Here is a 26,812-nt window from a genome sequence, read left to right as displayed (position 1 = left end):
CCCCTGCCCACTAGTCTCCCCTCTGCAGCACCTGAGGAAGAGGGAGCCTGCTATCCACCTCCTTTGAGGCCCTGGGAGAGGCAGAATCAAAGACTCTGGTTAGGCACAACCTACTCAGAAAGTTCATTGGCTTATGGTCAGAGATTTCTGGCATCCCCAAGGGGTTGTCTAGGCTCCAAGGCTGGGCCAAAGCATCCCAGGTAGCAAACCCTCTACTCCCAGCACTAAGAACTGGAAGCTGTTTCTGGAAGCTGAGTGGGCTCCTTTATATGGGATCATTTCCTCCCAAACCTACTCTAAGAGCAGCTGTCTGGGGGCTTCAATGGTGCAACTAGGTAAGTCACTGGTCCTCACTTTCTTTAAAACAAAATCTTGGGTGGTCAACCCAGTACCCACAAAGTTGGACTAATTCATAAAAGAATAAAGTAGCCTGGGGCCGGGGATTTAGCTCAGTGGTTCTGTGTCTGCCTCGAAAGCACAAGGTCCCTAGTTCTATCCGCGGTACCAAAAAAAAAAAAAAAAAAAAAAAAAAAGGCTGGGTGTGACCCAGGAAGTGGGGGGCTGGAGAAAATGCCTACAGCCCTGGTTAAAGTTAAACCATTAGTCAAGTCCAGGTTTGTCCCAGTCCCATTCAACAAACAAAAAAACAGCAATCCAACTTTCAAATTTTCTTTTGACTAGATTTGGCTGGTGGAAGTCAGATGCTACCTGGGTGCTCTCTGCCCGCCACCAAGTGGCCCTGCCTGTTCTGATTCCCCTTCAGTCTGCACTGGGCCTTAACCCAATAACCCAGGGGAAAGCTGTCCCCTCCTTCATTGTCTCAGTCTGAACCTCACCCAGCAGTGCTGTGCAGCAGGCTTCAGGGTTCAGCCAGGCCTTTCGAGGAGGATCTATCTACCAGGTAATGCGGCCGGGGATTTAGGTCAGTGGTTTCACCCCCTGCTGCGCAAGAGCAAGGACCCGAGTTCGGTCCCCGGTACCAAAAAAACTTTTAAAAAGTGAAAACTATCTACCAGGTAATGAACTCAAGTCGCGCTGGAGAGGTCCACCATGGCATGAGTCTCCTTAGGGAAAGTAGGCTATGGATGCTCAGAGAAGGCTAGAAAGCACCTGCCCAGCTCACAGCAGAGGAACCACACACAAAAACCCAACTGGAAGTAGACCAGAGTCACCTAGGACCAGAATCACCCAGATCAACAGTCTGGTCTCCACAATACACACTGGAGGAAGCAAGGTCTCCCAGTAGCACCAAGCTCCTAACAGTCCCCTCTCACTGCCTGGCAACCTGTGACCCCGGCAGGTCCCAAATCGGCTCCTGAAGCAGTTAAGGACAAAGGGTCCTAGGTGGAGTGGCAGGGGGCTTCAGGACAGGTGTGCCCGCCCTTCCACCCACACTGAGCTCCGCAGAGGCCCTGCCGGCGCTGGGCGCCCCTCCAAATGACTCGGAACGGAAACTGCCTCCTAGTCTCTAAGTCGATAGGGGGCGACGGGCAGATGCGAACCTTATCTCCCTTCCAGTAAACTGAACATAGGTCGGTGGGGATGGCAGAGTCACCGGGCATAACCCCGGCTCCAGGTTCGCCGTACAGTATCGACAGCTGGGAACCGCTGGCCATCCCGGGTCAGGACATGCACTTGGCTGCAGTCCCAGCCAGGTGCAAATCTGAGAGGTCAGGCCCACCTGGCTCAGCGCCGCGGCCTCCCCACCTCCAGGTCAAACCGGCGCGGAGCATGCGACCCAAGGCCCGGCTCCCGACGCTGACTGTACGTCACCCCACTCAGAGCCAGGCGCCCATTGGCTGCGGCGGCCCCCGGGGGCGGGGACTGGCTGGCTCTGCGCCCCAACTCCCTCGGGTCTCCCGCCTTGACCTCCCCCGGCCACACGCGCAGCCGTCAGTCAGCCTCAGTCAGCCTCGGCACAATCTGGGGCAATACCGCCAAGAGACTCTAGGCAGGTCACTTCCTTTCTGCCTCAGTTTACTCATCTGCAAAACTGGACGAGAACAGCCATGTCATCATAAAGCTGTTGGGAGGAAAACCTTTGGCATGCTAGAAGCCAGCTCAGTGATTGTTAACAGTGCCAATTGCTGCGCAACAGGCCCACTAAGACAGAAGGGCCTGTGCTGTCAACGTCACAACCGACATTCCTTGAGCATGCTTAGAGCTCTCCAGCCCACAATAGCCTGAATTCTTGTTTAGAGGTCTTGGGGTCCTTGAGGGAGAGAAATACCAAGACAACCAGTTCCCCTAAAGATTGCCTGACTTCTTCCACCTTCACAGTTGTCCTGGAGTAAAAATTCGTTTTCGTTGCAAAGACTACCCCACCTTGGGCTATGCCTCAGAGGGGGCTTCAGCCAGACATCAGTTTCAACTGGCTTTTCTGGTGGGCTACATGTCTGAGGACCTTGCTTTACCTTCTTCACTTCTGGCCTAATTCTCAGCTATGGAGTACATATTTATTGAGCTATGCTGCTTTTTTGTTTTCTTTTCTTTTGTTTTGGGCCAGTATCTCCCTTTGCAGTGCAGGCTGGCCTTGAACTTACTATGTAACTCAGGCTGACCTTGAACTCGAATTGATCCTCCTGCCTCAGCCTCCTGAGTGCTTTTTACATATGTGGTAAACTCGTTTCCAGAACAGTGAGTTAGATCTATTGTGATGATGACCCTAAAACACCCTCTCTGCTTTTGCAGTGACAGATACAGCAGCTGAGACTCAGAAATGTGAAGTGATTCCAGGTCACACAGCAAGCAGGTGAAGAATCAGATCAGCTATCTGATTCTGAACAAAGGTGGTATTAAGGCTTTATCCAGCACCTTCCACCCTACTCTTCTCCTTGCAAAGGGCTATTTGAATTTTCAGGGAGTCCCCAAATTCCCGAGGCTCTTGGGTATCTCCTCAGGATAGTGGAAAATGAGGGTAGGGGGAGTAAAGGAGGACGGAGAAGCCAGCTATACTGTTCCCAAATGGAAGTTTGGAGCCTGGTGTGATGGCACGTGCCTGTAATGCCATAATCCCAGCAGTCTGGTTGGCTGAGGCAGGAGGAATGGGAACTCATGTCCAGACTGGGCAACTTAGTGATTTAGTGAGACCCTATCTCAAAAACAAAAAAACCAGTTTGTCTGTTGAGGGCAAAGCCCTGGATGGAAGCTTGACCAGGGCCACTTTCAGGAGAGATATGGTTTGGAGACCCCCATGGCTCCAGTCCCAGTTCTCCGTAATTTTCCACAGCAGTCACTTCTGCCAGAGGAACAAAGAGAACTGCGTGTCCACACTGAGCCCCAGGGAGTTGGGCTTCTGTGGCCTCTCTTGATTCAAGCACCCCTCCCCCTGCCTTCTAAAGTGTACCGCTCATTTTACTCCCTCAGAGCGCCTGGCCAGCCAGTATCCATCAGGAATCTGAGCAAGGCTGTCTCCAAGATAGCTCCTCTGAGGTCTGGGAGTCCAGCTCCTTTCTGGGTTTGTTTGGCTGCCCTCCCCCAACACTGCCCCTCTCCACTTGAAGACCTCTGGTGACAGGGAGCTCACTGCCTTCTCACTGAATGTTACATCTGGTTTATTTCAATCCACCTCATTGGGCCCCCACTGCTCTCACCTGCCCTTCTGGCTCTGTCCCCAAGCAAAGGGCCCGGGGTTCACTTGATAGGCTGCTTGCTCTGGCCTTGCCCCAGCCTGTCACAATCCAGGGCAACAAAGCCAGGGCAACCTGGCTTGGGTCTAAAGTACAGTCTTTCTCTTCCTCCTGATCCTTGTCCTGGTGGCTCCTAGGAACACGCACCAACTGTGAGATCAGACAGCCCTGGGGCCCAACCCTGCAGTGGTCTATGAGTAGCTGAGTGACCTTGGGAAGATCACTGTTTCTCTAAGTCTTCCTGGACCTCGAGGACCCTGGCTTGAGTCTAACAGACTTCAAGGGACCAGGGATGGGGAAAGGGCCCCATCTCCTTTCCCACGCCCCCAGTGGGTCTGGGAGGAAATCAGACTGAGACAGATGGGCAATTCCAGTCTGCAATAAATTCCCCTTGGCCAGTACCCTCTTCAGGAGACCATTCTTCTGCTCCTATGCAGGGAGGACTGGTTGGTCTCACAGGCATCATCCTCCCAGCCTGCTTGTGGAGAGGCCCCATTAGGCTCCTGTTACAGATGAGAACAGAGACACAGTGGTGAGGAAATTAGCTCAAAGCCACACAGCAGGACCGGGTCAGGTGTAACCCGGTCTGTTTTGCTCTAAAAGGACCAAATCTAGGAAGTGGTCTTGCTAGAGAAATTGGTGGTCTCCTTCACCTTTCCCCATCCCTGGTCCCTCAAAGTCCTGAAACCTCTGGGATGGGCCCAGTTCCATAGCTTCCACTCAGCCCCTTTGCTCGACGTTAGAGAAACTGAGGCTGGAGGGGGGCAGTGGCTGCCCAAGCACTTGCTGGTCTGCCAGAGCCATGGGGCTTGACAAGGCGAGGGTCTGGAAGGCACTCTGGACTTGTGGCGCACAGGTTCGCGTTGCAATCAGGGAAGCCGGGGATCTCCGCGCTCCCTCGGCTCTGAGGGGAAGTTTACCCGCAGGGTGGAGCCTCCCGCCAGGCCCCGCCCCGTCTCGTCCGCCCAGTGGAGCCGCTGCCCGGGAACCCAGTTTCCGAGGAACTTTTCGAGGGCGCAGGGCCACTTCCGAGGCCAGAGCGGGACGCGGGAGCGTGAGCAGCGACGGCGCTGCTCTTCAGGAAGGGCCGTGCGCGGGGCGGACCCAGCGCGGGCAGCTGCACCATGGACGAGCCGACCTTCAACGAGGCGGCTCTGGAGCAGGCGTTGACCGAGCCGTGCGAGCTGGACGCAGCGCTGCTGACCGACATCGAAGGTGCGTCGGGAGCCGGCTGGGCTTGAGGAGAGTGGGGGCGCGGGTGGCACTCGCTTTTGTCTCCCCGCCCGGCTCGCGGCCCAGTGGAGCGGGTGGCAGCTCGGTGCTGTGCACGCTCGGAGCTTCCCTGTGTCTCGGTCGGTCACACGCTCAGAGGCCGAGCTCTCCCGGGCCGCGCCTCTCCTGGGTCCCCGGGCAGCTCCAGGCCAGAGCACGTGCGTCCCCAGGCGTCCTGAGGTCTGTGTCATGAGTCGGTTGAGTCCCCAGCCCTGTGGCGGCCCAAGCTGGAGCTTGAGACCCGGGCGTCGCCGAGGCCCCACCCCTGCCCCGCCGTGACGTCAGCGGGGGGTTACTCGCGGTCATTCCCTCCGGCCGGAGAGTTCAGCTCAACCCCGGAGTTCTTGCGCATGCGTACGGGTCTGTCTCTAACCCACTCCCACAGTCCAGTTCTCAGGGTTAGCAACCCGTCTCGGTAGGCCCTGAGTGTTCCCAGGCAGACCCGGGATCCCTGAATCTTTGGAAGCACAAAATTCTCCGAGGAAACTGCAAAAGGATATTTCGTTGCAGTTTGGCGCGGGGCAGGGATGTGGCTCCTTCCGGGGGTGTGTCAGAGAGGTCTCTTTGGGCTGACTAGAGCTGAGAGCTAAGGGTCAGCCTTGGGACTGGAGGGAAAGATGTTTTCCAAGGCAGAGGCCCTGAGGCAGGCCTCAGTTTGAGGAGTTACTGGAAGGCAAAGAAGGTGAGACTGAGAAGACTGGTTTAGAGGGGACCCGGCTTTGTGGGCGCCAGGTTGGAGCAAAGCAGTGGTACCCTCTTAGACCTTTTATTTTTTTGCGGTGCTGGGGATGGAAAGAACTCTGGGCTCCCGCTTGTTAGGCAAACACTTTATCACTGAGCCACACCCAGGCCCTTTACATCTTTTTAAGCATCATTGCTCCGCTCAGGGTTTGGGGCTGGTGACAGCAGCACATAGTTAAGATGCCTGTTGCTTCCACTTTCCAGAGAGGGCAAAGGAAAGCCCCCTGAAAAGTTTCCTTCCATGGTTACTGTGCAGGAATTGTAGCAACACTGGCTAACTTGCTCTTGGTTGATGGGACCAAGAGCACAGCAATAAGCTGCCTGGGCTCTCACAATCGGGATGCACATAGCCATGGGGTCTGTGGCTACTTTCGGGTTGGCACACAGACACATCAGTCATCCTAGGCCCTGCCACTGACTCAGCCACCAGCCCTGAAGCACTGGGCCCAGGGGGTGCAGGCTGAGAGGCCCTTCGGCCAAGCTGGGAGGACGTGAGCTTTCAGTCTACAAGTCCTCTCAACAGTTTCCCCCTCCAGAAAAATGAAGGTGCAGTGCACTTTTCTCAGGGGAGCTGAGGTGTGTCCAGGCCTCTGGTCTGGTGCAGACCTTTTTCACATGAGCTCAGAGATAGGAACATTATCAGGCTGGGGCAGCACTTGTAGGGGGCAGTTACTGGCCAGGCTATTCCTGAGCCCCAGTCTGTGAGAGAGGACAAACATGGCCCCTTGAGGACCAGATAGCCTACTTCTTGCTGGGGCAGAGGCTCAGGTTTGCCCCTAGGGTTGAGGCTTTCTCAGCTCCTATTCAGAGTTTCTGTTCTTTTTCCCAATAACACAGCCCAACTTTTTTGTTGTAGAAAATTAGAAAATGCAGGTGACAAAAATAAGTTTCTTAAACTCAACACTCAGAGTTAAACTTTCTTAATGATGTGAGGGATTATTTCATCCTTGCGCATGTGGGATCTTTAGCACTGCATAAAAGAAGAAAAATGAAAAATAAGAATTTGCATACCATAAGATTATCAATTTTTTAAAGATTTATCTATTTTAAATATACCATTCAATGATTTTTACTACTTCAGTGATTTTATACCTCTACTGAGGTGCATGGCCACAGCAAGTTGTAGAACGTTTTCATTATGTCAGAAAGATCCCTCATGCTTGTTACCGCATTCATCCCCCAACCCAAGCAACCATGAATCTATATTATGATGATGATGATGATTACGGTACTGGGTAATGGGAACTCTACCACTGAGCTGTATTCCCAGCCCTTTTTATTTATTCATTTTTAATTTTGAGACAGGATTTCACTAAGATGCCTATGCTGGGCTCAAACTTGTGATCCTCCTACCTCAGCTTCCCAGCGTGTTGGGATTACAGGTGTGCATCACCAAATCCAGCTATGAATCTGTGTTTTTTATAAACTATAATAGAGTTCATTGGTTTGCAGCAGGTTGTATCCTGCTTTGTGCATGCCAACAGCTGGAGAACAATTGGATTCCCTTATTTATCCACTTGATCCCTTGTCAATGGATAACTAGGTTGATTTATTCTCATAAACTACTGCAGTGGACTCCCCAAGGATACCCAGATCTTTACTGAGTTTCATAGGATGAGGCTCTAGGAGGAGAATTGATGGTTAGAAACGCGAATCTGCTTTGGAAGCTTCTACCAGACTTGAGCTAGTGATTTGGATGAGAGCTGGAGAGGCTACTGGGGGTGAGAGATGGCCAGGTGTGCTGAGAAGAATGAAAGTTGAGAGCCATCCAGGCAGCCTTGAGTACCAGGATGGGGAGTTAGACTGGATGCCAGAGGCAAAGGGCCTGGGACCACCATGCTCAAGTTGTGTGTTTGAAGTTCCCTCTGGTGGCTGGGGTGGAGATCATGACATGGCTAGGGAACACTAATTGAGCACTTACTCTTTGTCAGGCACTGTATTGATGATCTCATAAATCCTCCCACATCATTTGGGTAGACTTATGATCTTCATCTTGTAGATCAGGGCCTTGAGGAATAGAGAGAATAAGTGACTTGGCCAGAGTCACACAGCTGGGAGTCAGAATCCAGGTTGTGGACACCAGAGCCTATGCTTTTGATTCTTGACCTCTTGACTATTTGGCTTCTAAGAGTAGGGGTGAGGGATTGGGGAAGGCTGCTCCCCATGGGCCTCTGCTGGAGGCCTGGGAGTGAGTTACAGAGGGGTCAGAAGCCATGTGTCATGAGACTGGAAACTGGCACCAGGGAGCCAGTCAAGGACCCTGAGCCCCACCTGTCTGCCACCTGCTTGGCTAGGCCCCCAGTCATGTGAATGGGATTTGGGGTGGGGCTGCACTTGGAACCTTTGTCTGCAGGTGAAGGCACTGCCTGGCTGTAGTGCCTCTGGGTTGGACCCTGTGACTGACTCTGACTTCCATTGTTTGCCTCTTTCCTCCTTGCTGTGCTCTGGGTCCCTTGCAGTGGGGTGCGGGTAGGGGTGAGAGAGTAGCCCTGGACCCATGTTGGGTATTATCATTAAGCCCAGGGCAGCTGAGGATTAGTTTATCAGATCTTGCATAAGTTTATAAATACAGAAGAGGCACATGGAGACAGAGTTCTGGTTGGAGGTTGGGAACTCTGCTCCCTGTGGGTCCTGGGACTGGGGAGTACCAGCGTACCTGTCAGACCCCAGGTATCTGCTGTCCATATCTGCTGTTAGATCCTAAGCATCTGCCAGGGGAACTTTACTGTCGGCCTGTGTGTGTCTGGCTGCATTGAGGGCCACCTGGCCTGGGACAGAGGGCATACTACTGGGGGCTAACTCTGATACCCAAACCTCTTCCAGGGATCTTAGTTCTCTCTCTGGTCCCACCTCAAATGAACATTCCTTAGAAAACAGGCCTGGGCTGGTTGCTATCCAGCTTCCCACATTAATTCCATTGGTCCCAACTATCCATGAAATTTGGCTGTCATGCCTGCTCCTCCCATGACACTGCTTACTCTCTCAGAGCCCATTTTCAGGCACAGCTGGCCTTTGGGCACCCTTCTCCCTTATGCCATGTCCAGAGCCCATCTAAGGTAGAGCCTGGGAGGGCCCCCCCCCACCAGGCCTGTTCCCTTCCCATGCCTGTTTCTGCCACTTGGTATCCAGAAGCACAAAGCCTTCCTATGTCTATGAACTGCTGTTCCTCCTAGGGAAAGTGCTTGGTCCTGTCTGGATCACAGAGGCCTCTCCTGAAAAGCACAATCTGGCAGCTCTAAGATTTGCTGCCTGAGGCCATGAGTTCAGCCCTAGTGCCCCAAGGGGACAGAGAAGAGGTTGCTGGGAGTGGGTCCAGGGAGGCAGACAGCCAGGTGGCCAGGAGTTACCTTTTTGCCTGACAGTCACTTAGCTTGACACAAACATGCCGCATGACCTGGTCAGCTCCCATGCAGAAGTAATTTCAAGGCAGAGGCCTGGGATCTGGACTTTGCCGACAGCCTGCTGATCGGGAGTACTGAACCACCATGGAAAGTGTCTCTGGTCTTGACTCCTGCCAGCCATGTGACCTGTGGGACCCTTTGACCCTGGGAACCTGACAGGAACTGCACAGTTGTGAGATCCGCGTGCTTCATCCATAGAAGAAATTGTAGGGGCTTCTAATAGGCACTAGGCTCCTGGTGAGGAGAGCAGGAGGCTTACAGCTAGCTGGCTGTGGGTATAGAGCTGCTGGGTTGGAGGCTGAGGATCTATCCCATGGGGAGAATTTGCGGCCTGGAGAGGCCTATGATGACCTTCCTGCCCAACTGACCTCTCAGTTATCTCCCAGCAAGCCTTGCACCTCTAAGTGTCCTTTCTGGGGCTCTGGGGATCCATGTGCACCCCCACAGCTGGAAGCCTGGGCCCTAGGAGTCTTCATTCAGCCCTTGTGTGTGACCTTGGACAAGTAGCTTGACCTCTCTGACTTCTAGGTTCTTATCAATATAATGTTAAGTACCAACTTCTTACAGTAGTGCAGATCAGATGAGCTGATTTAGGTCAAAGGCATGCGTAGTGCATGGCATAAAAGTAGACCCTTAATGGTGCCATTGAGTGCTGTTATTATCACCTTGAGAGCATTTACCTGATACTGCTATGTGCACCTCAACAAACATTCATAGTGATTATTCAAGGAACCTGTGCTGGAAGTTTTCAGGGTGTTCCTGGCAACAGTTCTGAGTGCTGAGCCTCCCCTCTTGTGGTCATCCTGACACTTCATGGGAGACAAGGCTGGCAAGGAGCCTGCACCCCCGCTAGGAAACAAGCACCTGTCCTTAGAGTCCCTGGAGATGGAAGGAACCATAGACAGAGAGTATCTGTCCCCTGCTACCCCTGCTGCTCAGCCTGCTATGGCCTGGTGGAGAGGCTGAGGAGTGGAGGCCTGGTTGAGGCACCAGGAAGGCAGGTGCCCAGGGCTGCTCCCCAGGCAGGCAGAGAACCCCAAACAGGTACAGAGAGCTGGTTCCAGCTGGGGAAGAGGGCACATTGCTGGCCAAAGTTCGAGGCTTCCTACACGTATGCACTAAGACACCTTTGGAAATGCAAATGAAAGCACCTTTGTGGTTCTAGTCACACAGCTCTGATACTAAGCCATACAATTAAACGTATATAAAAATGCCAACACCCATTGCAATTGATGCTGAAGAAATGGGCTGCGTTGTGGGGACAGTTGTAAAGGGGTTTGTATTTGCCAGAGATGAGCTTGGTTGCTCTAAGATCAGATGCTGTCTTTGCTTCAGGTTTAAAACAACCCAAAAGGAAGAAGTATATACAAATTATATGAAGAAAGCACAGCACTGCTATTTAGACTGGGAACAACTGCCTAGCATCAGAGAACCATCCCTCAAATGGCCACTGCATCAGCACATGGGTTGTTTTTGAGCTTCCAGAATGAAAAATATGTGTCCTGGGTCCCCAAGACCAGAGCAAGTATGGAAACTGGCGCTGAATAGCATCTTGCTTAATTGCCTTGTTGCAGGTTGTACTCTTGGTCAATGAGCACACCTGTAGCCCCGGGACTAGCCCAAGGGGGAAAGAAGATATGTGAGTGGTTACAGGACAATGTGGTCAGTGTATTAGGAGTTGATTCAAGGAGGGGCCCAGAAGAGGAAGATTCTGAGGTGACATCAAAGCATGGGTTTTTTTTTGTTTTGGTTTGGTTTTTTTGGTACCGGGGATCGAACTCGTGTCCTTGCGCTTGCGCAGCAGGCGGCGAAACCACTGAGCTAAATCCCTGGCCCCAAAGCATGGTTTTGAGGGAAGAATAGAAATTTTCCAGGACACAGGATAGTGGGAAGGGCATTCCTGGTGGAAGGAACAGTCTAGCCAAGTGCACTTGGCATTAAATAGCAGATATTCAGAAGGTAAGCAAGGAGAATGAGGCCAGGCAGGAGCTCGAGTCAGAGGAGTTGCAGTCCACCCATTCAGCTGTGGTCCACTCTGCAACCCTGTGTGGGATGAGGCTGGATTTACATACATGGTTCAGGCCTTGACCCTGCCTTGAGGGACCCAAGCCAGAGCCTGGCCTCTGATGTGACAGAGAAACCTCCAAAGAGCCTCCTCGGAGCTGAGCTGGGAAGGCCCAGAGCCATCTCCTTTGTGTTCCTGCACTCTGCACACACTGCTCCATGACAAGTGATGGAGGTGGGTTGGGGGAGAGCCGATGCTGGACTCTATCCCTGGCAAGCTGGGGCCCTGAGTAGCAAAACTGGGTTGGGTCCCAGCTGGGGAATCTTAAGCAGCTGTCCTGCTCTAAGACTTAGTGTCCTCATTCATCAAGAGCACTCTGTGGCACCTCCCATCCTGTTCCAGGAAGTCCAGCACACACCTGTTCTTCCAAGGCACCCATGAGCGCACAAAGGGCAGCCTGTACCCCTGCTGCATACATGGCTGGCTGAGGACACAGCACCTATCACCCAGAGTTACCAAGAGGACCAGGGAGGGGTTCGGGGGAACTGAAGAATGTGGGGACTCCTGGGGTGACACGTGAGAGCCCATCCCCCACGCTACCCTACAGCCTCCATCAGACAGGTAGAGATGGTGTGGGGGGGGGAGCCCCACACCATGTTCTCCCCGGGAAGTGGTGCCACACCACCACTTATACCATTTGCCCTTTACATTTTGTGCCACCTTGCCAGGGATTTAGCTCAGTGGTTCTGGCACCTGCCTCGCAAGCGCAAGGTCCCGAGTTTGATTCCCGGTACCAAAATAAAAATTAAAAAAAAATAAAACTGAGCCATTTTGTGCCACCTTTGTGATCTGTGTTGCATAGGAAAGTTTGCAGATTTCTTAGAATCAGCACCTCTGGCTCAGATGAAGAGCCAGAAAAACCTGGGTTGGCATTCCAGATCCTGCTGCCTCTCTGACACCCCTACTTCCCCATTTGCACCTCCTCAGGAAGACCCACTCTGACTACCTCATTTGCACCAGTCCCACACACACTCTTTGCCCTGTTTCAGTTTTCTCCTGGTGCTCGTCACTCCTGCACTGCCTTTCTCCAGGTGCATGCACACTGCTGGTCTCCCCTGACTGAGCTTCGAGCTGTACAGCTGGACCCCAGTGCTGAGCACAGGACCATTACACAGTAGAGACTTAGCACCACTGAAACTTAGAGGGAGACCAGTCCAGGCTTCATGGACTAGGCTGTGTAGGGGAGGTAGTGAGCTGAGCTCCCAGTCCCAGGAAGCTTACAAGCTGAGTGTTTGGGGTCCAAGGCCTGTGCCAGCTGGGTAATTGTGCACTTGTGTGTCTGTAAGTTCATGAGATGGGGCCCTCCCAGGACTCCAGGCACAGCTTAAATAGACCCAAGTCATTAAAGCTGCCACTCTCTGCCCTCAGAGCGCCACTTGGGAGGCAGCACTACCTGCCCCAGGAGGCCAGGGCAGGCGGAGTTTCAGGTTTACTGCTGGGTTCTGATAGAATCAGCATGGTAAGGGAAAGGAGGATTCAGGCCTGGGGAGGGGTTGTTGGGTTCTCATGGGATGAGGAAGCATCTGGGCCCACTGAGACCCCTGGTCTGCCTTCTCCTGTTTCCCTGTGTTCAGAGAGTGAGTGAGTGCAGAGCCCAGTGCTCAGCCCTCCTGCCCAAGGCCCACAGTTCAGGTGTTGTAGGCTCACCTTTTGAGACCTGCTGCGCTGGTCCCAGGAGGACAAGTGGGGTGAGGGAGGCACTCCCTTAAATTCTGCACTCCAGTTTTCTCTCTTACCTCACTCTAGCCCTGCCCTATTAACCACCACCACCCCTTTATGGGAGTGCTGAGGATTGAACCCAGGGTCTTCACACTGAGCTACATTTAAATTTTGAGAGTCTTGCTGTCACTAAGGTGCACTGGCTGGGTTTTGAACTCACCTCAGCCTCCCAGAGAGCTGGGATTACAGGTGTGGGCCACCATACCTGGCTGCTATTAATTCTCTTTTAAAAATCCCTATCAAATGATTATGGAAGTTGGACTTGAATAATGCAAGTGTCTAACAACTCACTACTTGACTTTCTAGTTCTAGACCAGTGGTGGCGAACCTATGGCAGGTGTGCTACAGTAGGCTATTTTTTTTTTTTTTTTTTTGATCATTGAAACCTCTAAAAGGTTCACCATCACTGTTGTAGACCATTCCAGTTGGACCAGAAGAAACACCCTTTGTTGAGATCCTGTTGGGTCATAGGTGTTTTATACACTTGCTCTCCCAGAATCCCCTGTAGATTTAAGAGGTAGAGGTTAGGTGGGGGCTCAGAGAGGAAAAGTAAACTGCCTCAGGTTGCACAGCAAGTAGGGACTGAAGGCAGAGCAGGCCCTACCTACCATCTGACCCCAGGTCTGCAGGCTTGGCTGCAGTCTCTAAGGGAAGACTGTGGGCCTGGTTCTTGAGTTTCCACCCTGTCCTAACTCTGCCCCCAGCTTCTACAGAAATAGGCCAGGAGATCTGGCTCTAGGGGAGAGTGAGGTAGGGCTCAGATTAGGCCACAAGTTTCAGGGGACAGTGGCAGCCATAGTCACTGGACACCTGGGAGTGCCCAGGCCCTCCTCCCTGATCCTGTAGCTTAGTTTAGTTGTGTCTACTGCCTGGAGGCCAACCTCTACACCTGGGTCATGTCCCTCCTCTCAGAAGCCCCCCGGAGTACTGCCACCCTAGGAGTTCGGTGAGCAACTGTCCTTGTCCTCCATCACCTCTTTTCAGAGGAGATGGAGGCAGAACAGGGACATGGGAGAAACAAAACAGCCATAAAGTGGGCGGGAGGGGTGGGATTTGACACCATCCCTGGGGGTCCATCAAGTCTCGGGTGAGTGTCTGCTTGTTGCTCCTGCCACATTCTGGGCTCAGAAACTGGGGAACAGAGTAATAAAAGGACTCAGCCAGAATGGTAGGCCTTTGGGAAAATTATGTCCAGAACCCACCTGTCTGTGTCTTTTCGAATCTGGACTCTCGTGTCCTACATTGTTCACCAAGGGCAGAACCCTGTCTGAGAGCAAGGCTTTATTATTTAGGGGATGATGAGTCTGGAAGCAACCCCAGGCTGAGCAGAGAGGGAAAAGACTTCTGCTATCCTTGGAACCCCTCACTACCCACAGAAGCAGGACCTGAAGAGGGGGAGGAGGAGTGGGTGCATTTGTGTAAGGGCTGTTTTCCAGCTTAGGTACCTGAAAAGACAGACCCGGCCACAAGGGACCCCAGGCCCCAGCACTGGGTGCTGAGCCACAGACTGGAGGCTTTCCTGTGGCTCCAGGCTGGTCTACTTGGCTTCTGGGGCCCAAGCTGGTCAGGCTATGGCCATTTTTCTGTGTGTGCTCAACAGGGAGGGAGACAGACAGGGAGACAGGCTTCAGCATGTCCCTAAAAGCCCCTGGAGCCTGTCATTCCTGCCTTTCCTACCTGTCCCCGAGGGATAAGGTACCTTCCCAGCTTCCCAGGGCCTCACAATGAATAGTGAATTGAGCTTCATATGGTCACTGCTGGGGGCCTGTGACACTTGGAGGCAGGCTTCAGTGATCTCATAGAGGAACAGCAGAGCTGGCAGCCAGGAGACCCAGGGAGTGTAATTTGGGGTAGGGGTTCCTTTGCTCACTCTAGGCTACAGTTTACCGAAATGACCTTCTAGTCTCAGCCCGTCAGCCAGCTCTCTGGGATGGGGCGGCCCCATTCAGGAGCTGATTCAGGAGCTGATCCAGGAGGTAGAAGTCTCTGCACCCACTGCGGCCAGCATGTGGCCTTAACTAAGCGCCTGTTTCCTCCTAAGCGCGGCACCCATGTTCTCTCTTCTGTCACTCGATGTCAGAGAGATATGACTGTCCTACTTTTTGGGGAAGTAAACTGAGGCTTGGAGCTTCCCAGGCTTGCACAAGGTGCCAGTGAGCGCACGATTTGGAACACGGAGCTCCAGGGTGTTTGAACAGCCCAGCAGGTTCTCCCTCCCCTGACCCAGGCCCTACGACACTTCTCCGAGGCGCCAGTAGGAAGCGGGAGCTAAGGGACAGGCAGTGACCGCTAGTAACCTTGGAGGATGCTGGCGCCTAGCGGGTTAAAGGCGGACGCCCGGGAGTAACCCTGGTCCCATTCAGAGCCTGGGGTGAAACCCGAGCCCGGCCACCTTCTGGGGGTGGGGCGGGCCCCTAGTGAGGGGCGGTGTGGCTGCTATTGGCCGCTCGCGCTCACCCCATGCCCGGCCCGCTGCCCGGGGAGGGCGGGGAGAGAGGCGGGGCCTGATGGGGGCGGGGCCCGCTGCGGGGAGGGGCCGGCCTGCTGAAGCACTTGGCCAGTTATAAAATCCTGCTGAGCCTTGACAGGTGAAGTCCTCCAGGGTCGCGATCAGGGGCAGCCGCCTGGGCGCCCCAAGGGGGCGGGGGGCGCGGACCACGGAGCCATGGATTGCACATTTGAAGGTATTTTTTTTTTTTTTGCAGGATCTATTTTTTTTTTGCAGGTCCTATTACACTGCCTAGATCTCCTCCTCTCTCGCACCTAGGAGGAGGGTGTGAAGGCCTCTTCCTGAGAGTACAGGAGCCATTCTGGCTCTGGCTCCCTGGGGAAGTTGTCAGACCACCGCCAATCTCGTTAGTACCCCCTTCAACTCAAGGGAAGGGTTTGCTTAGAGACCTCATAGCAGCATCCTGGAACTAAGTGGACTGGAGTGGCTTTCTCCACATCCCTGTGCCCCTCTGGGCAGGATCCTTCTCCCTACCACGGAGTTCAACCTGTTTGGTGGCCCCACTTTTTGTGGGTATCTTGGACTCCTCAGGCAGAAGATGGGAGCTGCAGATTGTTAAAATTGTCAGTTTGTCTTTCTGGGTCTCAGTTTGCCCCATCTAACAAGGGGCCTCACATGGATGGGTGAGGGCTTGGAGGTCCTGCAATTAAAATTACTGTATGACTTTGTGACCTGCATAAACCTGGAAGGTCCACAAAGTGTTTCTCTTTGAGAATCCAAGGAGGCTGAGCCTGCCACCCTGTCTTGCTGTCATGGCCTTAAGGATATCTGTCTGCTCCTGCAGTAACTTTCCTGCCTCAACACCTGTCAGCAGCAATGTTGAGTCCCCACTCTAGTGGGCAAGGCCTCCAGCAACACTGCCAAAAAGGGTTTAATCCTTTCTGTCGTATAGATGAGGAAACTGAGGCCCAATGAGAGGAGGCGATTGGCTTAGGCTCCACCTGACATGGAAGGCAGGGATGAGGCCCAGGTTGGGGCTCTTGTGAGCACTGGGGACCCCAGGATTGAGCTTATGTATACTGTGACTTAAGGTGGTCTTTATGACCAGTGGTTGGGGCTTTAAGGACTCAATTTTGTTTCAGGCACCATAAGAACTTAGACCAGTAAGTCTTTGACCCAGTAGGTGGCTTCCCCACGTGGGTTAGAGGGCCCTGGGCTGAGCCAGCTAGGCTGCTAGTCTAGTCGCCAGCTAGGGCAGAGGGCCTGTGGCCAGGCTGGGGCTGAGGTAGGGAGTGTTTCCCAGGCTGTATGAGGCGGAGGGAGTCAGATACACAGCACTTGGTTTTATAGAGGGAAAAACCAAAGCCCTGAGAGGCCAGACCTGGGTCCTGAAGCCACTTGGCTGCAGGCAAGGCCTGGATTTGTGCCCAGAACATAGATACACTGGTTGGCTACGTGGCCAGCTGACTCAGTCCCAAGTCTCTGTTGGTGATGGTGGTTTTGCTCCTGGTTTCCTGGTAGAGCAAAGAAAAGTGCAGAGACAATAGGTATGGCATTTTGTAGACCTGAGTTTGAGTCTCACTGCATGCTCCTGGGCTGCTTGTGGTTTTCCTTCAGCTTCAGGGTGCTTTTTTTTTTTTTTTTTTGCTACAAGAAACTAGAGGTAGTAGCCAGTGTTTTGGCGTAGTGGCCACTGGTTGAGGCTTTGGGGACTCGGTTGTTTTTTTTGTTTGTTTGTTTTGTTTTTTTTGAGACAGTTCAGGCTGGGCTTGAACTTGCAGCGTTCCTCCTGCCTCAGCCTCCTGAGTGCTGCGATTACAGACGTGTGCCACCACACCAGGCTGGGGACTCATTTTTGTCTCAGACATTGTATACCTTAGGCCAATAAGTCTACAGCTCAGTTTCTTCATCAGTAGAATGGGCACCATACTACATAGTACCTTCTTAGAGCTGTGTGTTGGGAGGTTTTGGGGCCCAACCTTGTCCCATCAGTGTGAGAGGCCCCAAAGTGTGCCTGGCTCTTGGCTCCACTCCTCCCTGCTGGCATGACTGCCCTTTTTTTTTTTTTTTTTTTTTTCTTGGTACCGGGGATCGAACTCGGGTCCTTCCACTTGCAAGGCAGGCGGCAGAACCACTGAGCTAAATCCTCGGCCCCTTGACTGCCCTTTTTATGAGTCCTCCCAGCATGGATAAGGATCTTGTTCTGCCATGTGCTCCTCTTGGAGGTCTGCTCTGTCCACCATTCCTCTTTAGGGGTCCTGGGCTGCAAATCTGGGCATGGACTATCCCACCACCTTGTCAGGGCCTCGAGCCGTCCTGACTTTCTGTACACCTCTGTCTTCCCCCTGTAAGTTGAGAGGATGGGTGGTGTTGCCCACTTCTCAGCATTCTATAAGTTCTACCCAGATTCTGTACTCAGAGAACCTTTCTGGGCAGCCTCAAAGGAAGAGCCCAGGAGTGGCCGGTGGATGGGGAGTGGGGCCATGGCATCCTGTGAAGACCCGCTCTGTCCTGTCTCCCACCTGTCCTGGGCTGCCTCCTCCCTCTGGCTTCTATGGCCCATCCCCCTCCTCAGAAGTGGACTTGCTGGGTATTTGAGGCATTTTTCACCCCCAGGCTGAAAAACAGGCTCCAAATGGGCCAAGACAGCGCTGCCCCTTGTGTGTGTAAGGAATCAGAGGTGGGTGTTCTATAGCATATGCTCCATGAAGACAGGAATGAAAGTTTACTGCTTTCCCTATTGAGTTACAGGGCAGGGTCTTGGGTGTGTGGGTTAGTGGTACAGCTTGTGCTTAGCATGTGTGAAGCCCTGGGTTTGAGCCCCAGCACCAAACCAGAACAAAAGCAGATGCAGGACATTCTCAGGTCCCCAGAAAGTGGCTTGGTTCTGGGCATGTTTTTGTTTTGTTTTGTTTGAGACAAAGGTCTCACCATATTGCCCATATTAGCCTTGATGGTCCTCAGTCTTGACCTCCTGAGAAGCTGGGATTACAGGCATGCACCAATGTGCCTGTCATGTCTATCTTGTCCGTGGTCAGCAGCAGTTCCTGGCATGGTGTGGGCACTTGGTACATACTTACTGAATGAGTGAATGAAGGAATGAGCTTGGGTCAGCTGTGTGCCATGGACTGAGGATACTGTTGGATGCTGAGGCAAACATCTAGCCCAGGCACACCCATGATATCCTGTGGTGCCAGGGTTGTTGGGTGCACTAGCTGCGCTAGGTGTCGCTCCACACATCATAGGTGCCTAAGAAAAGGCTGTGTCCAGGAGCTCTGGCTCATGTGGGTGGCTTTCTGTCTCTGCGGCATTGCCCACACACGAACAGCTGTGTGTGGTCAGGGAGTTTGCAAACAAGCTGTGCTTAGGGACCAGCCTCCACTCAGCTCTGCTGTCACTCACACATCCTCTTCTCCTTCCCAGACATGCTTCAGCTCATCAACAACCAAAACAGCGACTTCCCTGGCCTATTTGATCCACCTTATGCTGGGGCTGGGGCAGGAGACACAGATCCAGCCAGCCCTGGTGCCTGCTCCCCAAGCAGCTTGTCTCCACCTCTGTCACTGAGCTCCCCTCTGGAAGCACTCCTGGGGGGGTCCAAGGCAACACCCCCACCTTCATCCCCTCCCCAGTCTGTACTCACCCCACTGAAGATGTTCTCTTCTGTGTCCCCCTTCTCCCCTGGGCATGGTATCAAAGAAGAGCTGGTGCCACTCACCATCCTGCAGCCCCCTACCCTGCCATCTCCAGCCCGGCAGCCTCCCATCCCTCAGCCCCTACCGCCCCTCCTGCCTCAGAGCTTTCCAGCCCCAGCCCCTCCACAGTTCAACTCCACCCCTGTTTTGGGTTATTCCAGCTCTCCCGGAGGCTTTGTGGCAGGTAAGAGGAATACGTGGTGGGAGGGGACGGGGGCAAGGCTGCCGGGAGCATAGGAAGAAGTGTTAGTTGTGGTCTTAATGAAAGGATTTGCAGGCTTGAGACACTTGGTGACTCAAGTGCTCTTGTCCTTCATGGTGGGTGGAGCATGGCCTCCCACTGAGGCCTGGTCAGCATGTTTGCATCAGATCCAGGCAGGGCCTATCCAGTAGGAAACCAGAAGGGATGACTCATCCCAGGCCATGGATGATAGAGACCTGAAGAGCGGGTTGAAAGTGGACAAGGGTGTCCTGTGCCTGAAGCCCCAGGCTTTGTCTCTGTAGAAACCCCTTCCGGGAGCGCCCAGCCGCCACTGCTTGGCCTGCCATTGGCTTCCCCGACAGGAGTCATACCCACCTCCTTTCATGCCCCGGTCCAGAGTATGGCCCCCCAGCAGCTTCTGACAGCCACAGCAGCCCCTGGAACAACCACCGTGACCTCACAGATCCAGCAGGTCCCGGTAAGGGAGTCTGGCCTGGTACTGGGGACATGGCCGTCCTTAGCACAGATACAGCTCATGGCTAAGCTCTCTCCCACTGCCAGGTCCTGCTGCAGCCACACTTCATCAAGGCAGACTCATTGCTCCTGACGACCATGAAGACAGATGTGGGGGCCACTGTGAAGGCAACGGGTATTAGCTCCCTGGCCCCTGGCACAGCTGTGCAGACAGGGCCCTTGCAGGTGAGTGCCGTGGGTGGGTAGAAGGGTATGGGGGCTGTACACATGCATGCCCACCTGGTAACACATGCCTGGCCCTGCAGACTCTGGTGAGTGGTGGGACCATCCTGGCCACGGTGCCACTGGTCGTGGATGCTGACAAATTGCCCATCAACCGGCTTGCAGCTGGCAGCAAAGCCCCAGGCTCCGCCCAGAGCCGTGGGGAGAAGCGCACAGCCCATAATGCCATCGAGAAGCGCTACCGCTCCTCCATCAACGACAAGATCGTGGAGCTCAAGGACCTGGTGGTGGGCACGGAGGCAAAGGTGTGGGCAGAGCCTGCTAAGGTGCAGAATGTGTGACCCTGGAAGGAGCAGTGCTGGGCCAACAGGCATGAAGATGGGCTGGGCGGAGCCTGGACAGACAGGGGCTTGGACTTGAGCCAACTGCAGCTGGGCAGCTCTGTGAATTCAGTTAAACTTTATTGAGGGCCAGGGGAGACATGGAGAAAAAGACTAGGAAGAGGGATGGTAAAAGTTGCAAATCTAAGTCAGGTGGTCAGGGAAGGACTTGCTATGGTGTTACTCCAGCAGAGCCCTGAAGGAGATGAGGGAATAAGGCATGAAGATCATCATAATGATAGCAGCCGCTTACCAGACACTACTGTGTGTATTGTGCATGTTAATCCTTATTTCTGCCCTAGGACCTACCTTTGGCAATATTAGTGGAAGAACAGCAAGTGTAAAGATCCTGAGGCAGCTATGTTCCAGAGTAACTGCATTCCCTTGCTAGGTGGCCACAGCCAGGCATGACTGGCCAACTGTGCTCTCCCCCTCTCCCCGCTACAGCTGAATAAATCTGCTGTCTTGCGCAAGGCCATCGATTACATCCGTTTCTTACAACACAGCAACCAGAAACTCAAGCAGGAGAACCTGAGTCTTCGAAGTGCTGTCCACAAAAGCAGTGAGTCTTCTGTCTCTCCTCCCCTTCCCTGGACTCTCATCTAGGCCCTCCCCACCCTGGCTCCAACCCCTTCTCACAGTGAGCCCACCTCTGGGTTTGGTCCCACTCCTGGCCTGGCCTCAGCCTTGGCCTTTGAATCTGGTCTCTTTGTCAGCTGTGACTCTCCAGCTACCCTAGCCTCTTTTGGCAGTAACCCAGCCCTGTCCCCCTTCCCCAGCCTCAGGGTAGTCTATCCCCCAGGGTCCTAAGCTGACTGAGGCTGGGGAATCCAGCCTTCACCCCAGCTCTGCCTGTTCTGGTCCACAGAATCACTGAAGGATCTGGTGTCAGACTGTGGCAGTGGAGAAAATGCAGATGTGGCCATGGAGGGTGTGAAGTCTGAGGTGGTAGACACGCTGACTCCACCACCCTCGGATGCCGGCTCGCCCTCACAGAGCAGCCCTTTGTCCCTCAGCAGCAGGAGTAGTGGTAGTGGTGGCAGCGGCAGTGACTCGGAGCCTGACAGTCCAGTCATCGAGGACAGCCAGGTTGGGCCCTACAGCACTGCCCCATTCCCTCTCCCAGTGGTGTCCTCTGAGTTCCAGGATGGGGTCAGGAAAAGCTGACCTCCCATTTCATAGGCAAAGACTGAGCCTGGAGCCCTGGAGGATCCCAGTGCCCCCTTCAGCCCTGTGTCCTCTGGGCTTGGGCCTGCCCTCACTGCCCTGCCTACCCTCCAGGTAAAGCCAGAGCAGCTGCCGTCTCCCCATAGCCGGGGCATGCTGGACCGCTCCCGCCTGGCCTTGTGTGCACTGGTTTTCCTCTGTGTGTTCTACAACCCCTTGGCTTCCCTGCTGAGTGGCCGGGGGCTTCCCAGCCCCCTGGATGCCACCAGTGTCCACCACAGTCCTGGGCGTGCCATGCTGGGTGCCGAGGGCAGAGGTAGGTCAGGCCACCCAGAGTACCTTTGGGAGGGACCCTCAGGGCTATAGACCCTCAGCTGTGGGCCTGGGACTCTGGGCTTCCAGGGAGCTGTGTCCCTAGTGCCTCCTTTTGCCCTTAGATGGCCCTGGCTGGGCTCAGTGGCTGCTGCCCCCTCTGGTCTGGCTGGGCAATGGGTTGCTGGTGCTGCTCTCCCTGGCATTTCTTTTTGTCTATGGGGAGCCGGTGACGCGGCCTCACTCTGGCCCCGCGGTGCACTTCTGGAGACATCGCAAGCAGGCTGACCTGGACCTGGCCCGGGTAAGGGCTGCCCTGGGGAAGGACTGGGGCAAGGCCAGGGCAGCGCGCGGGCTCCCAAGCGGGAAGGTGCTGGCTCTCCCCTGCTGCCTGTGTTTCGCACATGCCACGAATTGCCCCGTTCTCCTCACTCCTGTCCAGCCCCAGACTCCCACTGAATTGGGGACCCGGACAGAAGGGAGACATTCTGGCGTCACTTTTCTTACCTGGAAAACCCTCATCCCAGGGGGACTTTGCCCAGGCTGCCCAGCAGTTGTGGCTGGCCCTTCGGGCGCTGGGCCGGCCCCTGCCTACCTCCCACCTGGACCTGGCCTGCAGCCTGCTCTGGAACCTCATCCGCCACCTGCTACAGCGCTTCTGGGTGGGCCGCTGGCTGGCCGGCCGTGCTGGAGGCCTACAAAGGGACTGTGCCCTGAGGGCAGATGTGCGCGCCAGTGCCCGGGATGCAGCCCTTGTCTACCACAAGCTGCACCAGCTGCATGCCATGGGTATGGCAGGGTAGGGAGCTGGCCTGAGGGATCCCCCTACTGCCCCGCTCCTGGCCTCACACCCCCTGCTTTCCAGGGAAGTACACAGGTGGGCATCTCACTGCCGCCAACTTGGCACTGAGTGCCCTGAACCTGGCGGAATGTGCAGGGGATACTGTGTCCATGGCAACGATGGCGGAGATCTATGTGGCAGCTGCCCTGAGAGTCAAGACCAGTCTCCCAAGAGCCTTGCACTTTCTGACAGTGAGTGGGTGGTGGGCTAGTAGGGACAGGGCTGGGAGCTTGTCTTTGCAGCTCTCTCAGGTGGCCCCCTGGCCAAAGGGCTGTACAGCATGTGGCAGCCGGTTACCAGGTGGGCTCCAGGGCTAGCAGTGGTTTCAGCTGGGGTTGGGTTTGAGCCCCTGCCTGGCACCAGTGTGACAGCCTGGCTCCCCTCCTCCACAGCGCTTCTTCCTGAGTGGTGCCCGCCAGGCCTGCCTGGCACAGAGCAGCTCAGTGCCTCTTACCATGCAGTGGCTCTGCCACCCTGTGGGCCACCGTTTCTTCGTGGATGGGGACTGGGCCGTGTGCAGTGCCCCAAGGGAAAGCCTGTACAGCTTGGCCGGGAACCCAGGTGCTCTCTCCTGTCCCTCTTCCATGTCCTGTGCCTTGGCCCATATTGCTGTCTCGCATTGTCCCCTGCATATCTGGATATCCCTGCCCACCTCAGTTCATCTCTCCCCACTGTGGGTTGTAGCCATGAGGGCTGTGGGAACTGGAAGTCCTGGCTGGGTTTCTGTTCCAGTTGAGCTTCTTCAGAAGTAGCACAGGGCTCTTAGGACAGTGTATTGATCGGAGAGGTGATCCTCGGACACACTGTTGTGGAATAAGGAAGTGGGACAGAGAGGGAGCTGGGTCAGGGCAGCTGTGGTAGGCAGTCTTTGGGAGACAGTGTGGTATACACATGGTGTTGTCCTCCCCAGAGGCAGGGGCTGGGGTGTTTTTCCTCCACCTTTCTCCTGTCTTTCGTGGGGGCTGCTCCTAGGCCGAGCTGGTACTTCTGTCTGACCTGGGTGTGGAGAGGTGACTATGGAGAGGAGGGGTGCTGTCCCATGCCCACTCACCCTGTCCTGCCCACAGTGGACCCCCTGGCCCAGGTGACTCAGCTATTCCGTGAACATCTCCTGGAGCGAGCGCTGAACTGTGTGGCTCAGCCCAGCCTGAGCCCCAGCCCAGGGTCAGCTGATGGGGACAGGTGAGTGTTCCTGGGGCCCCCTCCAGGCAGGATGCTGACAACATGGAGCCTGGGCTACTGTCACTTGCCATGTGCTCTCAGGGCCTCTTTAGGTCTCATTTTCCCTACCACCCAGGCAGGAGGAGATGGTGCCCTTCGTAGAGCCATGGGGTGAGGCTGTGCTCTGGTGGGTAGGCGGGGAGGGGATCCTCCCTAGAACCCCTCCTCCCATCTGTCCTGCACAGAGAATTCTCAGACGCCCTCAGCTACCTGCAGCTGCTGAACAGCTGCTCTGATGCTGCCGGGACCCCTGCCTGCAGCTTCTCCATCAGCTCTAGCATGGCTGCCACCACTGGTGAGCCCTGGGAGCCCTGCCCTGACTCCCCGTGTGGCCCAGGTACAGTGTGGCTGAAGGTCCCGGGACCCCTCCCTCCTCTGCAGGAACAGACCCAGTGGCTAAGTGGTGGGCCTCACTGACAGCTGTGGTCATCCACTGGCTGCGGCGTGACGAAGAAGCAGCAGAGCGGCTATACCCACTGGTAGAGCAGCTGCCCCGTGCCCTGCAGGAGACCGAGTGAGTGCAGAGCGAGATTGTCACCACCCTGGACCTCAGGCATTCCTCCTGGCCCCTCAGCACCCTCCTTGTACTCACCTTTGGTCTGTGGGGTAGGGATTACTATGCTACTCCCCCAGGAATACCGAACCAGTGCAGAGGGATGCAGGAGGGCCTGTGGCCTGGTCTGACTGCTACCCCTCTGACCTGGCCCTGCCAGGAGACCCCTGCCCAGGGCGGCTCTGCATTCCTTCAAGGCTGTCCGGGCTCTGCTGGGCTGTGGAAAGTCAGAGTCTGGCCTGGCCAGCCTGGCCATCTGTGAAAAGGCCAGCGGGTACCTGCAGGATAGCCTGGCTACCACATCAACTGGCAGCTCCATCGACAAGGTGAGGGGTGGGGCTAGGGGCCTGGCTGGGCTGGGTCACAGCTCTCCACTGCCCTCCCATTCAGGGTTAGCCCGCGTAGCACAGGACAAGGTGTCTGGGTGACCTTGTTTGTGGTTTAGGCTGCATCCAGGGAACAATGACAGCCCCCTCTGGCTTCAGTATCCCTTCCCCCAGGAAGAGGGCTGTAGAGGCCAGGGGTCAGGATGCCACTCCAGGCAGGGGTGGGGGGCCTGGAGAGGCGGGCGGCCCCGCGGTGCATTGCTGTTGCATTGCATGTGTGTAAGGCGGGTGCAGTGCCTCGGCAGTGCACCCCGGGGTCGGCCTCTGGCACCGCTGCCCCCCACCCCTCCTAGAGCTAGGGCCCCTGTGACCCCTGTCCTGCCTGCCACCCCCAGGCTGTGCAGCTGCTCCTGTGTGACCTGCTCCTTGTGGCACGCACTAGCTTGTGGCAGCAGCAGCAGCCACCTACCTCAGCCCAGGTGGCTCAGGGTGCCAGCAGCGGGCCCCAGGCCTCTGCTCTCGAGCTTCGTGGCTTCCAGAGGGACTTGAGTGGCCTGAGGCGCCTGGCACAGAGCTTCCGGCCTGCCATGCGGAGGGTGAGTGCCCACAATTCTCTTGCTGAACGCTGGGGACATGAAGTTGGGGGGTGTGGGGACTGGGCCTAACCTCACCTCTCCTACCCCACCGGCCCAGGTGTTTCTGCATGAGGCCACAGCCCGGCTGATGGCAGGGGCCAGCCCCACACGGACGCATCAGCTGCTGGACCGTAGTCTGAGGCGGCGGGCAGGCCCAGGGAGCAAAGGAGGTGAGGGGGCCTGCTGTCCTAGCTTTCATGGGTGACTGTGGTATACACGACTGCATATGTGTGCCTCCGAATCTGTGTTCTACTGACCTGACCCTGGGGAGGGGTCTCGGGTCTCACGTGTGCCTGAGACTGTAGTGGGGAGAGAGACTTATGTACCCTGAGGTGGACTTACTGGGAGGTGACTTGGGTTGCCAGACCACCCCGGGGTGTGGCCATACTCCAACCCCACTCCTGACGGGGCCCCGTGCGCGCAGGTGCGGCAGAGTTGGAGCCACGGCCTACGCGGCGGGAGCACGCGGAGGCTCTGCTGCTGGCCTCGTGCTACCTGCCGCCCGGCTTCCTGTCGGCTCCTGGGCAGCGTGTGGGAATGCTTGCCGAGGCGGCCCGCACGCTCGAGAAGCTCGGAGATCGCCGGCTGCTGCACGACTGCCAGCAGATGCTCATGCGCCTGGGCGGCGGGACCACCGTCACTTCCAGCTAGATTCCCAGCGGCGCCTCACCCATGGCTGTGCTTCCCTGGGGATGGGAGACCCTCTGGGACTTTTGTGTCTTGCTCTGGGCGGCCAAAGGGGCGCGACCTCACCACCGGCGGGCGCTGTACTGGATGAGCGGCCGCCAGGATGGTGCCGTCCTCTGGTGGCCGATTGGGGAATAGCAGGCTTTGGGCCGGCCGCGTGCCACCCACCTTGCTCGTTAGGCACTTAGTGGCTTTTTCTCTGGTCTGTCTAGAGGGAGGAGAGGGTTGCGTTTCCCCGAGCGGAGGGGGGCCCTGCACCGAAGCGCCTCTCTCCATTCTGGGAAGACTTGTACATAGTGTAGATCCGGGTGAGTCCCCCTCCTGGCCTCGGGGGCTCATGTGCTACTTTGCCTTTTGCAAACTTTTATTTTCGTAGGTTGAAAAGTTTTGTACAGAAAATAAAAAATGAAATTATTTATAACCTAGGTTTTGTTCCTTTTGGGAGGAGGGCGGACGTGCTGACCAGAGCATCCATGGGCCTTTGTTTCTCCAGTGCCTAGGCTGAGGCGTCCCATCCCCCACCTATCATAAGAGACAAACTACCTCCCGAGGAAGCTGCCCTACTGATCTCTAGGCCACATGTTTCAACTGTTAGGGCTTGATGGTTTCAGTCTTCCCTTCTCTTCCCAGCCCCCACCATGTCCCAGGGTGACACTGGGGACAGAGTCGGAGTCCTCAAGGGCCTGTTGTGACAGCTACAACCTGTATGTCTGGACCGTCTCACTTCCCCCACCACCTGTCCCCTGGTCACCTCCCTGCACATCCGGGGAAAACCTTGTACCACGGAGGGAAGATCCTTGGTCCTGTGGATGGCAGCAGGG

The 26,812-nt window shown here is 55.4% G+C and overlaps 1 protein-coding gene across 5 annotated transcripts; it reads left to right on the top strand.

The window, feature by feature from the left end:
- Nucleotides 1-4,600: 4,600 nt before the first annotated feature.
- On the top strand, nucleotides 4,601-26,412 carry Srebf1 (sterol regulatory element binding transcription factor 1). 5 transcript variants are annotated; one of them, XM_087203950.1, is made up of 20 exons: nucleotides 4,601-4,864; nucleotides 15,442-15,511; nucleotides 18,700-19,155; nucleotides 19,476-19,651; nucleotides 19,735-19,872; nucleotides 19,953-20,174; nucleotides 20,697-20,811; nucleotides 21,118-21,338; nucleotides 21,531-21,732; nucleotides 21,854-22,032; nucleotides 22,256-22,517; nucleotides 22,594-22,760; nucleotides 22,962-23,130; nucleotides 23,637-23,751; nucleotides 23,976-24,085; nucleotides 24,172-24,304; nucleotides 24,504-24,669; nucleotides 25,065-25,265; nucleotides 25,363-25,474; nucleotides 25,729-26,412. In XM_087203950.1, the coding sequence occupies exons 1-20, from the start codon at nucleotides 4,754-4,756 to the stop codon at nucleotides 25,953-25,955; spliced, it is 3,552 nt and encodes a 1,183-aa protein (XP_087060076.1). In that variant the 5' UTR covers nucleotides 4,601-4,753; the 3' UTR covers nucleotides 25,956-26,412. The 5 variants fall into 5 exon arrangements, with proteins under 5 accessions (XP_087060076.1, XP_004868768.1, XP_004868770.1 ...); XM_004868711.3 differs by lacking the exon at nucleotides 15,442-15,511 and having other exon boundaries at nucleotides 4,602-4,844; XM_021247481.2 differs by lacking the exon at nucleotides 4,601-4,864 and having other exon boundaries at nucleotides 15,357-15,511.
- Nucleotides 26,413-26,812: the final 400 nt, after the last annotated feature.

Source organism: Heterocephalus glaber, unplaced genomic scaffold (genome assembly GCF_053883595.1).
Source record: "Heterocephalus glaber isolate CG9 unplaced genomic scaffold, H.glaber_assembly_v1.0 deba00001813, whole genome shotgun sequence".
NCBI lineage: Eukaryota > Metazoa > Chordata > Mammalia > Rodentia > Bathyergidae > Heterocephalus > Heterocephalus glaber.
The sequence above is the reverse complement of the archived record's forward strand: the minus strand, read 5'-3'. Positions and strand labels throughout refer to the sequence as shown.